This window comes from Copidosoma floridanum, unplaced genomic scaffold, assembly GCF_036245765.1.
Source record: "Copidosoma floridanum isolate Cflo_tuat_1 unplaced genomic scaffold, Cflo_Japanese_pri ptg000020l, whole genome shotgun sequence".
Taxonomy (NCBI): domain Eukaryota; kingdom Metazoa; phylum Arthropoda; class Insecta; order Hymenoptera; family Encyrtidae; genus Copidosoma; species Copidosoma floridanum.
The window spans coordinates 25,871,516-25,883,909 of record NW_028321897.1 but is presented as its reverse complement, the minus strand read 5'-3'; the positions used below and the strand labels follow the sequence as shown (position 1 = coordinate 25,883,909).

At 30.0% G+C, this 12,394-nt stretch overlaps 1 protein-coding gene across 1 annotated transcript in view; it reads right to left on the bottom strand.

Moving 5' to 3' along the window:
* Positions 1-11,750: 11,750 nt before the first annotated feature.
* Positions 11,751-12,394, bottom strand: part of NiPp1 (nuclear inhibitor of protein phosphatase 1) — a 277,471-nt gene continuing 276,827 nt past the window's right edge. Inside the window, exon 7 of the mRNA XM_089593827.1 lies at positions 11,751-12,293. Within this exon, the coding sequence (XP_089449953.1) occupies positions 11,931-12,293 (363 nt within the window). The 3' untranslated portion in view covers positions 11,751-11,930. The remainder of the gene's footprint in view (positions 12,294-12,394) is intronic.

Below are 12,394 nucleotides of genomic sequence, written 5' to 3'. Positions count from 1 at the left end.
TCAATATTTTTAAGAACTTGTATTAATAAGTATGATGAGTTGATTAATTATTGATTTCAAGAGATAAAATGTTAAATATATGTGTTTTTACATTCTTCCCCCTTCTGCTAATCCATGTTTTTTTTTTTTTTTTTTCATACAACCCATTCTATTAGTGAAATTTTTAATAGAAATAAAAAATAAATATATTTCTTTGTACTGAGAATGTCAGTAAAAATAAACGAAAGGTCCAGTAAAGTGAGTTATGGTAAAAAATGAGCGTACTCCAGCGTGAAAATTCTTCCTTCACTCAGAAATACTTTTGCTGACATTGACATAGCTGATTTCAAAGGACAGTATTTCTTTATAAAAGTGTTGTTACTCAAGCAGAAAAAGTTGACTAATATATTACAAAAATTTTACAATAAATTTTATAAATAACAAGTTAAAAACCTTAAATTTTAGTATTTCAAATAAAAACATGTCGTTGCCGATTGATCAGATCTATATCAAAAAATATCAAAAATCAAAAATGTCATCAGCAGAATCACTGTTTTTTGGTAAAAATTTTGGTTTGATTGCAGGTATTAAAGTGCCTCATACTGCTTATGCATGGTAATAGTGTATATTTTTACGAATCATCATCCACATTTTAATATCTCCTACAATAACTAAGACTGATCTTTTTCAGTTAGAGTTTTATATGAGTGAATACCATAAATTGTATTTAAATTTGTATGACCATTTAAAACCAAAATATTATCTACTAATTCATTAATATAATATAGTATAATATTACAAAATGGTCCTCCGATAAACATTTCTAGATTGAGATTCGAATCCAAGCACCAAGAGCTAAAAGCAATTGTACAAGCTCAAAGTTCTAGGATAAATATTTTAAAAACTATTGCTACTAGATATCTCTTAAAATTAATGAATTGTTCTTTTATATCATACAAAAAAATTAATATCGAATACGGTACTGTCGTGTCCAATAATATTATTTCTTCTTTTTTTCCTCTTTTCAAACACAAATGTTGTTTAACTAAAGTACTTATTAATGATATAAATTACGAACTGTAATAGTAGCTTGTATCGAAGAAGATAATCCTAAATTTGGGGAAGTGCAAGAAATTTGCAAAGAAGAAGATGAAATATATTTCTTATACGTTTCATTCAAAATAATTGGCTTTGATACGCATTGTTTTGCTTATAGCGTTTTCAAAAATATAAATGAAAAAATGTTATCTCTCATTAAAAATTACATGACCGATATCCTTGTATAATTGTAAAAAAAATGATTGTTTGTACGTTGCCCCTAGGCACCGATTGTAAAATCTAGTGCGATGAATTAAAAAACATTAAAAGTTATTGAACAAATTTTTGATGAAATAAAGTTTTGTAAAAAAAATTTCCGTCTTACACATAATACTTAAACTTAACTTCTTGTACAAGTAACGACAGCATTGCTGTCACTCTTCAAAGTAAAATGATAAACATCATATATATCCATACACATATATTATACGTATGTATACGTATGATATTCTCAGTGTCAGTTGGACACTCGTACGGCCCGTCGAGTGCGTTCACTCAGATTTGTGAGTGAACAAAATTTGTTCCTCTGAAAGCTGAGTGAGCGCTCGGTACTCACTCAGCTAGTTGGGTGTTGACACGCCACCACGCGGCTGAACGCCAAACGTACACTGTGCACGTAAATGGAAAGTATCTCTGAGTGTTCTTAATAAACATGCATTTGTTAGTCATTTATTAGTATACTACTCAATAAGTTTGGTTTCACTGAAGTAAACATTTAATAATTTGATGAATTTTGTCTTCTAGTTAGATCGTTTTGTTTAATAATTATTTGGAATCGTGATAAAAATTGAATACGATGAAATATTAAGAATACAAATTTTATCATTATCCATGTAACCCGTGTAGCTATGTAAATGTTCTACAGTAGGTATTGTATTAATTTCAGAATTCCCATACCCTGTCTACATAAAATCATGATTTACTAACTTAATGTTTATTTGATTGTACTTCAAGTTTGTTATCGTAATAAAATGAAAAGAGCTATTAAAAAGTTTTATTTTAATAAATTACGAATGTAGTACTAGAACTGAAACCACGCTAGTAGTATTTTAATTAAAAAAACTTATACATAAAACAGTAGACCAGCTATGTACTCTACTGTTATATCAAGATACCTAGTAATCTGAAACTAATAAATGTTTATCTACCTAATTCTTATATTAAATTGTCATTTGAACTTTAATTTTATTAATATTAAAGTACATAAAAGTCTTATATTGCATATACATGTATAATTCCTCACTTTTTTTTGTAACTTGATCTAAAGGTATAATAAAGGTCTAAATATAAATAGGTCTAATAAAGGTCTTGATCTAAAGGTATAATATTACTCACTTATATTGACGTACATTGTGCTATTATAAGTCCAATCTTCACGGTCGGTATTTCTTTAGATGGTGTAGAAGTGTTATTTATTAACTTTTACATTTGAATTACAATATGTAAGGAGTAATACAGTGTTAATCGTATATATTTCAGAAATATCTTGTGCAGGTAAATGTAATGCGTTGTTTGAAAGCTGATTTTCAAATAATAAGTATAATGTTTAAGCTTTTCGGTTAATTATTTTTATTGATTGCAAGTTGTTAGTTTGCATGTACGTAGTTTATATTCTTGAAAATTTTTTAACCATAATTCAAATAAGGGCCATAAAAAAGTCCATTCAACATAAGCATAAATGAAATACAAACCTATTGTTGAATAAAAAAATTTATCAATAAATAAATTTTTTTCATAACAAATGTACTATGATGAAATGAAATATGTCGGTAGATAAACATCTAATTCAATGTAATACAAAACTTTTATGATGTTAAATTTTTCGTTTTTATATTTTTACATTTTTTCAGATTTATCATTTCCGTTGAAGAAAACTCAATGGCTAACAAATGTGTGGCTTCTCAAATTAAAATTAAACATTTTATTAGAGGCACGGAAAAAATAGTGGATACAGAAGAACTAGCAAATTAATTCTTGGATGATTTAAATAAAAATATTGTGATTAATGATTTAATTTGCCCAAAATGGTATACGTCTTTTCGATCAAAACTATCTGAGCGAATAAAATTAGAAATGGATCAAAGTCAACCAAATCATAGTAATCTCGTAAGTCAAGAATGTGAGCCTAGTTCATCATCTCAACAGTCAAGTTGCAGTGATGGTTCGGTATATGCTTCGCCCGTTTTAAATCAGTCTAAAGAAGTTGAAAAAGTAGAATTACCATTTCCAAGACCAATTGCAACTCATTCATACTGCTTTATATGTGGGAAATATTCTAATATAATACAAGTACCATTGATTTCTCAAAAACAAGTTTTGTCTGAAGCAAGGATAAACATTCCCGAAGGTAATCGCTGTTGCAATGATCACATTTTCAATAAAAAGTTTTATAAGGATGAAATTTATAAAACAAGAGTTGTATTGAGTTAATGTTCAGTTGCAGAACATGGTTCATCAAAGATGTTAGAGTCGATGTGCGTGTCAGCTGACCAAGAACTCAGAGATAAGATTGCCGATTTCACACTTTCTGAAGAGCAAATTAAAGCATTCACTGGTGTTAGTTGGGAAAATGTGATTCAATTGCGTAACATGTTGGTTACTATGAGAGACTCTGAATGCCAAAGCGTTACTCAAGCTTTGGTCGCAAGTGGCAACTCGAACAATCTTATTTCATCTATTTTAGGGCTTGAACAACCACAACAAGTTTCCGACTTCTGTGCTTCTATCTTAAAAGCTTTTAAAAAGGTGTATTACCGAAAAATTTTGGGCTAAAATCTGTTTGTAGAAGCGATCTCATTAATTATAACTCTGTAATTAACATTAGAAAAATGCATGATATCGGTAGTGATAAACTTATTTTAATAGCAGATGTTACTTACCTTAGACACAAGAAAAGCACTAACAACGAATATCATAGGAAATCGTATTCCGGTAAAAAAAACTCATCTTGTCACGCCTTCTACAATTTGTACGACAGGTAGATATATCGTTGACGTGCTTGGATGTTTTTTAGCAAATAAAAATGATGCTGATATTCTTAGAAGTGAAATGAAAAACAATGAAAGTCTTAAGAACTTATTGCAAAAGGGTGATATTTTAGATTGTAGCTTTCGAGGTGTTGTAAATTATTTAGAATCAAAAGGGTTTTATGTTTTAATGCCATCGCTCAAAGGCCAAAGAAAATAAGTTACGACAGCTGAAGCAAATTATTCTCGATTAGTAACCATGTTTCGATGGGTAGTAGAAGCAGTACATGATGTAGTAAGTCAGAAGTGGAAGTTTTTTCATAATCAATTTGACAATAAAATGCTTCCTGATACAGAAACTTACTGTAAAATAGTGAGTTTTTAAAATAATTTATTTGGTAAGAGATCTTATGCAAATACATCAATCACAAGTGACGTGTTATTGCAAGTAAAAATGTCACAAAAACAAAGAATATACGTAAGCTAAGAAAGCAGAATCAGAAAGACGGAGCCGTAGAAAAAGTGAATTTTTAAAACTGCAGTCTCGTGATTTTGAAGATTTTCCAGGAAATGACCGAAAGAGATTTAAAAATAATATTATTTACAGGAACTTACCAGTTACACCAAGCAGTATCATATCTCGCAGAAATCATAGATGAAAGTAATAAAATTAATATAGAATACTTAAAAAAGATACCTACAATTTTCAAGTTTAAAATTCAATCGCGACATATCTCCAAGAAGACATTATTGACTACGTACCACTTACTATTGGATACAGTGCTGTACAGAGATACTGTTGTGAGTGTGGAAACGGCATGAGAACAATCGGCTGTGGCTTTCACCTAGCATTAATTATTTACTACTTAGCGTATGCGACATATCAGTCTAAAATAATTAGACTAGCTGAAAAACTATCACAAATTTTTCTTCAACATGATGTATACCTGTAATCAACGACGACAGTGACGAAGATTAGAATATATTCTTTAATCATTTACGTCTATATTTTAAGTAGTCTCTTATTTAGAAAATTAGATGTATAATTATTTAAATAAAAGTATGATATCAGATATAATTAATTATTATTTTAATGAATAATGAAACTCATTTTTTTCAACTATGTAAGACATATTTTAAGTTTGTCTTTATTTAAAAAAAAAAATACAATAAATTTTTATTACTTTTTTTGCTACTGAGAAATTTCTGAAAAGTAAAAAAGTTAATGCGTTCTTAATAGTAAAAAACTTTAATTAGATTACATTTTACTATATGCAAAAGTATCATAAGTTAAACAAATTGGGCTTGTAATTATTTTTCCACATTATCTTCAACTTCATGAATCTTACAAATTTTTTCTTAACTTTTATATGAAACTATACAACAAATATACATCTTGATAAAGTATTGTAAAGTATAAATAATTTGAGTAAAGTGCCAAAAAATAATATATCAATTTTTTCTGTAGTTCATTTGAGGCATTTTGAAGCCATTATAGCAAAAAAATGGGGAAAAAACGAATTTTTTTTTTATCCAGGTTGCCAAGTCTCAAAAAATCTGGAAAATTTCATAGCCATAGAATATAATACAATACAATTTATGAAATTTTTTCAAGTCTGTACCGATTAAACTTTCAGAAGTACGCCATTTTAAAAATTTCGAACGTTTCCCAAAATATAAATTTGGCGCCAAAAATTTCGAAAAAATTTTCAGTTAATATGAATTATTTGTCTCTAACTTTCAATGAGAATTTTTGTGATCGGTTGAGTAATAGAGAAAATATCTTTAAAAAATCGAAATTCACCATTTGGGGCCTATAGCAAACCCATGAGTGGATTGGGGTCTAGAAAAATTAAAAAAAAAAATTTTTTTTTACTGTATACTACATACATGAATTTTTTCAGATTTTTTAGAGCTACGGCAGTTTTACTCCCCTTACCCGGCTAGGTCCTTTATAAAAGTTTTTTTGTAGTGCCCCCGTTTAGAAAAAAAATTTTGTAATAAGCCTCCTAAATAAATAAACATTTTAAAGTAAAAACTTTTTTTTGTTATAATATCTCAGAATTTATACTAAACAGTAATATATTTAAAATAAAAAAAATTTTACTTTCATTCAAATCAAAGTAACGAGGAACCTTTAAATTGGTGGAACCTTTAAAATGCATGCCAATAACATTAAAAAGTTATGTGGACCGTCCGCATAAGTACGATTTTGTCCTCATAATAACGTTTTTTTACGAAATAATATCCGCATAAGTTACCATTGATTAAGATATATTTATTTACACACTAAAGAGGCTCAGTCACCTCCCGCTCCACGCGTCAACCTACCACTAGCTGATATCTAAAATAATAAAATGAAACCTTGCTGGAAGCAGGTCTTCTGTTAGCTCTGTTTATTTTTATATGACAAATTAAATTGTTTTTGAATTATACATTATTTTATACGATGTAAAGTATTGAGAGTTATAATTAACAATACATGAAAAAATACTAAGAACTTAACTATTTTTAAGAAATAAAGAACCAATAATGACTGCTTAAAATTTTTCGAATAAAATATTTAGTGATAAATATATATTGTTATTTTTACTTTTCATCACACAAAAAAAGGTTTTGTGAACAATAAATTTTTTAAAAACATACCAGGTGAAATGAGAATCCATTATAGCATAATTTTGCATTTTATAAATATGTCGACAAATTAGAAAGCAAAATTTAAATAAATGTCTTAAATTGAAATAAATTGGAATATTAAATTACATCCTTAGAAAGTCATCTCTTCGTTAATTAAATTCAAAAATTGAAGAAATGATCGCTGATGGCATTTTAAGTATTTAAGTACATTGAAGTATGGCTTTTAATGAAAAAAAAAAAAAAAACCATCTTCATGGCCCGTTATTTTGTAAAGAAAAGAATTCAGTTCTTTCTTAACGTTGTGAAGTTAATCATTAACTAACTTACTAGTTTAACTATTAACAAATTTCAAGATTAAATTTTTTACAACGTGAGTCTCAATTTCAAAAAATCTTTATTCTTACGTGGCAACTTACTCTCTATTATGATGCAAAAATGAGGATAAAATATTTTTTTTAATTGACCACTTTATCCAATCAGACATTAAAAATGTCGTTGGCAAAATTTTTTTTGAGTTTTATCAAACTATAAAACATTGATTATTCAAACTATTATAATTATTAGATATTTCTATTGCAAACAGTTCTTACGATTATTTTACAATTTAACACATATTTATACGTACAGTGGAATAAAAATAACATTACAATTGAATATTTTTTTCAAACTTCGTCGCATTTTATCCTAACTTAGTGGCTCTCTTTATTAACTTGACAAAATAGTATGTGTTAGAAAAAATAAGTCTTAATTTATATTCGAATGTATTTTTTATATTATAAACATCACCAATAGAATCGCAAGATTTTTCGAGCATGTACAAGACGGACAATTAACAACTATAGTATTAATATTAAATAGATACACATAAAAGTATTAAAATTATATGTACAAACAACTGAAAAAAATTTATTTTCATAAATACTATTTTTCATTTGAAAATTATAAACAAAACCAACTTTATTCGATTTATTATTTATAAGCATCAAAATTGAGTTTGTTTTACCATGTTTTATAAAAATAATAATATTGTGTGATGAAATCAAAAACTTGTAGTTGAAAAATAATGTTCTAATATGTTACCAGTATCTGGTTGTGAGGGCTGGCGCTGCGTGCAGCACGCCGAGGGCGAAGCCGGAAGGCTCCAATAGTTCAGGTGTGTGTGTGCGTGTGTGTGCATGGGTGTGTGGATGTATGTGTTTACGTTTAATAAAATGTATGATTTCAATTAATGACATAATTTAAACGAATATTAGAGCCGTTTTAAAACTGCTTTTTATAATTAGAGGAGTTTAGTAGATTTTTTGAAGAACTTTATCACATTAAAAAATATGAAACTACGTTTATAAGGATTTTTATCAGTACATATGCTATATACACTGTTATACCTGCAATTCACTTATCAAAAGTGTATATTCTGATTTTTTTTTAAATGATCATCTAAGATTTAGAAAAATACCGCATAAAAAATTAATATGGAATTTCACGGTGAAAATTTGAATTGAGAGTATTATTTGGCAGTACTTAGCTCAAAACTAAGAAATTTACGGTAAGAAGAAAACCTGTATGTAAATTAATACTTACTCTAAAGCAAATGTATTGAAGAAAGTTATATTTGAAATTTGTAAAAAAAAGGATATTCCTATAAAATGAGGAAAAACTGTGAATTCTCGTTATTTTATTATTATTTTTTTTATTATATGCATAAAGTGCAACTGCTGTTTTGCGCCTTTAGGCCACATTTTGCGCTCTTGTAATCACTTCAGGCCCACGGGTGAAAAAGTTTTTTGTGCCCTCCTGATACAAAGTGCTTTTTTGCCTTAGGGTCCAAAGCGATTTACTAGGCGCAAAGTGTGCTCACTGGCATGAAATTACTCTTTGCGCTATTGGTAAGAAAAACATTATACGTGATTCGGGCACCAACATACAACAAGCACACTTGTTGGGCGCTCCTGTTGTACTTTGTGCCTTAGTGACGTAATATAAAATTTCCTACGTCGGGCGTTTTTGAGAGGCTAGTGTGCCCTCTGTAGGAAAAGAAGAATTCACCACATAAGCGCCATCGCTCTATGGTTATATTACGTCTTTTGGGCCGTGCTTATCAGGTTACTGGGGCTGCAAAATAGATCCAGATACGAAGGTACTTACCAGACGAAAATTACCATTTTGAGGAACTTTTAATTAATTATAATAAACTCAAGCTCTTATTGAGTTTGGAATATTAAACAATTTGAGAAGGCATATTTTGTGCATGTTTTGATCACTTGTTTTAATTAATTATTAGAACTACGATTTTACCATAGTATAGTATAGTACAATATAATATAGTATAGTAAAGCAGGAGATTTCAGGGTATATTGAATACTATAACCTTAATCTCTCCAACCCTTATTATTTTTCTATAATTACCCTACTTGCTACCACGTAAGTATTTCGTGCAAACCCCTTGTAACGATCCCCTCAGACAACTTCGTCAACCAATTTACTGGGTACTATTTACAGGGTACATCGATTTTATCAAGTACACTCTAGCTATTATAAAGTTTAATGGAAGGATCTTTTTCAATAAACTTTTTACATCTGATAAGTGATTTTTTGGCATCCAGAGCACTCATACTATCAAAAAAAGCGTTAGAAAAAGTCTCGATAATTTTCGACGGGATTGCAATCCATAACCCCTCGAGTTTTTTGATGTGAAACATCTACTGGCGCGCTTGGGGGCTCGACCGACGCGATGAAGCGATCCGTACGATGGCACGATCTCCGGTTTAACTCGGCTCGGATCGGGTCTCTGTCTATTTCTCCACGCTCTCACTGCCACCCCTCTCTCGTTTGTAACGTATACTACCCGTATACATACCTATATAGATGAGTATATAATAAGTAAATATCATATATATGTATTGTACGAGCGCGCGGTGGCTCAGTCGGCTAGCTTGTGGATTAGAACGCGGGGAGACCGTGGTTCGATTCCCGGCCAGTGAGACTTTTCAGGCAAGTACCTGTGTGATTTTTCACATGTGCTTTTTTACCACGCAATAGTCCTCGAGGAGGGTTTAGGCGACCTTCTCGCAGCAAAATTGCCTAATTTCCCCCTACCCCCTGCTTTCATGGGAGGCATTTTTTAATTTTGTTTCAACTAGCGAAAAATGTTTAGAAAAAAATGTAAAAGGCATTTTGGCAGTACCCGTAAAAGTATACTCACTTATAAGTGAGATAGAGAGAGCCATTGATCGTCTGCTGTCGCGCTCGCTCTCTCTATTGCACTGATACAGGTAGGCCTTTTTCGTGGCTTTTTTAAAATATTTGCGCATGTAGAAAGTGATGAATTAATATTAGAATTTGTATCATTTTTCCATCATTTAACAAAATATTTTTCTCTGTAAACAGGATTATTTTAAAATATTAATGTTTAACCATAATGCACAGTTTTCCCGGGGTCTTCGAATTAAGTTTATTCAAACTCCATTTTAACCCGTCTTTAACAAAGAGCCAACGAAATTCGCGCACGTAAGCAACGACGTACAGTGAACAGATATCCAAAAAGAGAAAGAGAGACAGAGAAAGCAATGAACCTGATCGTTTGTTAAACTGATGTATGTGTAGGTAGGTAGTATAGATATACTCTTTGCCATGTATTGTTGTTCTTTCTTGTTCTCGTTGTTTCTATGTTAAAAAAAATATAAACATAATTTTCTTTCTCCTAATCTCTAATATTCACTGATAAAAATACATATTTATGAATAAACTGTTTTTTTAATATAAAAATATGAAATTAAGATTATTCAGAGTAAAAAAAAAATACTTTTTCTGTCTCGCACGTTTCTGAGAGGCAGGTGTGTGCTTAGTAGAAAAAATAGGATTCGCCACATACGCGACATTACTCCGTGCCTGCCTTACGTCCTTTGGGCTCTGTTTCACAGGTCCCTCGGGCTGCAAAGTAGCCCTGAAGACAACAGCACTTATCTGACGAAAACAACTATTTTTACTATAGACAATCAAATCCTACCGAGTTCAATAACATATTCTTTAATTTTTCACATCTGTCGTGTGTCCCAAGACCCACACCTGGTTTTTTTTCGGCTAAGAGGTTACCATGCTAACTACTAAGCCATGGAGGTTACACCACTAAAAGAACTAAAAGACTTAAACGTTAAAAGAACTTAAAAGACACAACATTAAAAGAACTAAAAGACTTAAAAAATTCTACGACTATGTTTGTATAGTTATATCTGATTTTTCAAAGATATGTGCTACCGTTTATGTACTGTATTATGTATGTATTACTGTATGTATGCTACGGTAATGATAGATCAAGTATTTTGGCAAGTTAAGTTTATTCATTGATGCACAGATCATAAATGTAGTCTTGGTGTATATGGTGATTAAAGATTTCGATAAGGTAGACTAGTACACTAATTGGGTGTATAACATATTTGAGTCACTCAATGTGTCGTGCAGAGTTACTCTGACTTTAGTTATGACATGATTTAATTAGTATTTTTAGTTAAGTATATATTATTTAGCCGTTAACATTATACTTTGAGCCATTTCATAGATAGAATATCTAATTGAATCTTAGCCTTTCTGTTCTTATATTTACCATCTTCATTCTCTTCACGCAAAACGTACTTCATAAAAAAGAGCCAAACGTATTTGAATCTATTCGGCATCTGTACTGTACGCTTTTCTCAGACATTAAACGAACATATAGAGCGTATTAATACGAGCACAAGTGTAAAATATAAAATTCATACATAAAAAAATTTTTTCATTATTTTGTTTGAATCAATGCGACAAAAACAAGATTTCGATTTCAAAACATAAAATGTCTATCTCTTTACTTTAAAGTAATATATTTCAAGTTGTACATAAAAAAAAGTATCAAATAATTAGTTTTTACTTCATTCCTTTACTTTCAGGTTTAATCAAAAACTATTTGTATATTAAAAGGTAGGATAATAATAACCAAATAACTACAATTAAATAAGAGACAATATCCTGACATTAATTCATATAATCGCTTTCAAACGATGAATTTTCAAAAATACAGTACAAATCTAAAAAATACAATTAAAATTTTTTTGTATTTAATGACTATTAGAATGCACGATTGTTATACATTCGTTACTTAAATAAAAAACAATTTATTTGTGTGAGCATGCGTCCATGTTCACGCTCGTATGTACACATAAAACTATATATACATAAACGTGATTTTTATTGACAGTTTTATACTTTGCATTTTATGACTCATACTAAAAGAGTAGGAACGGGCTTTTTTCCAGGCCATGCTTCTTTTGCATACTTCTTTTTTTTCGGCTCCAATGAATTGTTATCTATAGAACAATAGGCTTCAGTTGTTTGCATCAATTTATTTTCAATTGGATTTGACGTTATTTCGACTTCAGGCGCTGGATTTGGAAAACCAATACCTAGTCTCGAAGTCAAAGATGTTAAGCCAGTTGTGTATAGATTACTTTGAGATATCGTAGAATACTGCTCTTGAGGTAAATCTGGATAAAAAGTTGAGGTCAGTGATGACGGACATAAGTTTTTCAAAGATCCATGTATTTCTTCTAGAGGTGATATAAGTCCTCCTTCCATCCGCATTTTCTAAAAGTAAAATGTGTAAGTTATTAAGTTGTATCAAGCTTAAGTGTAACTATGTAAATTTAAGCTAGACCATGTGTCTAAACCTTTTTAGTGATACTACG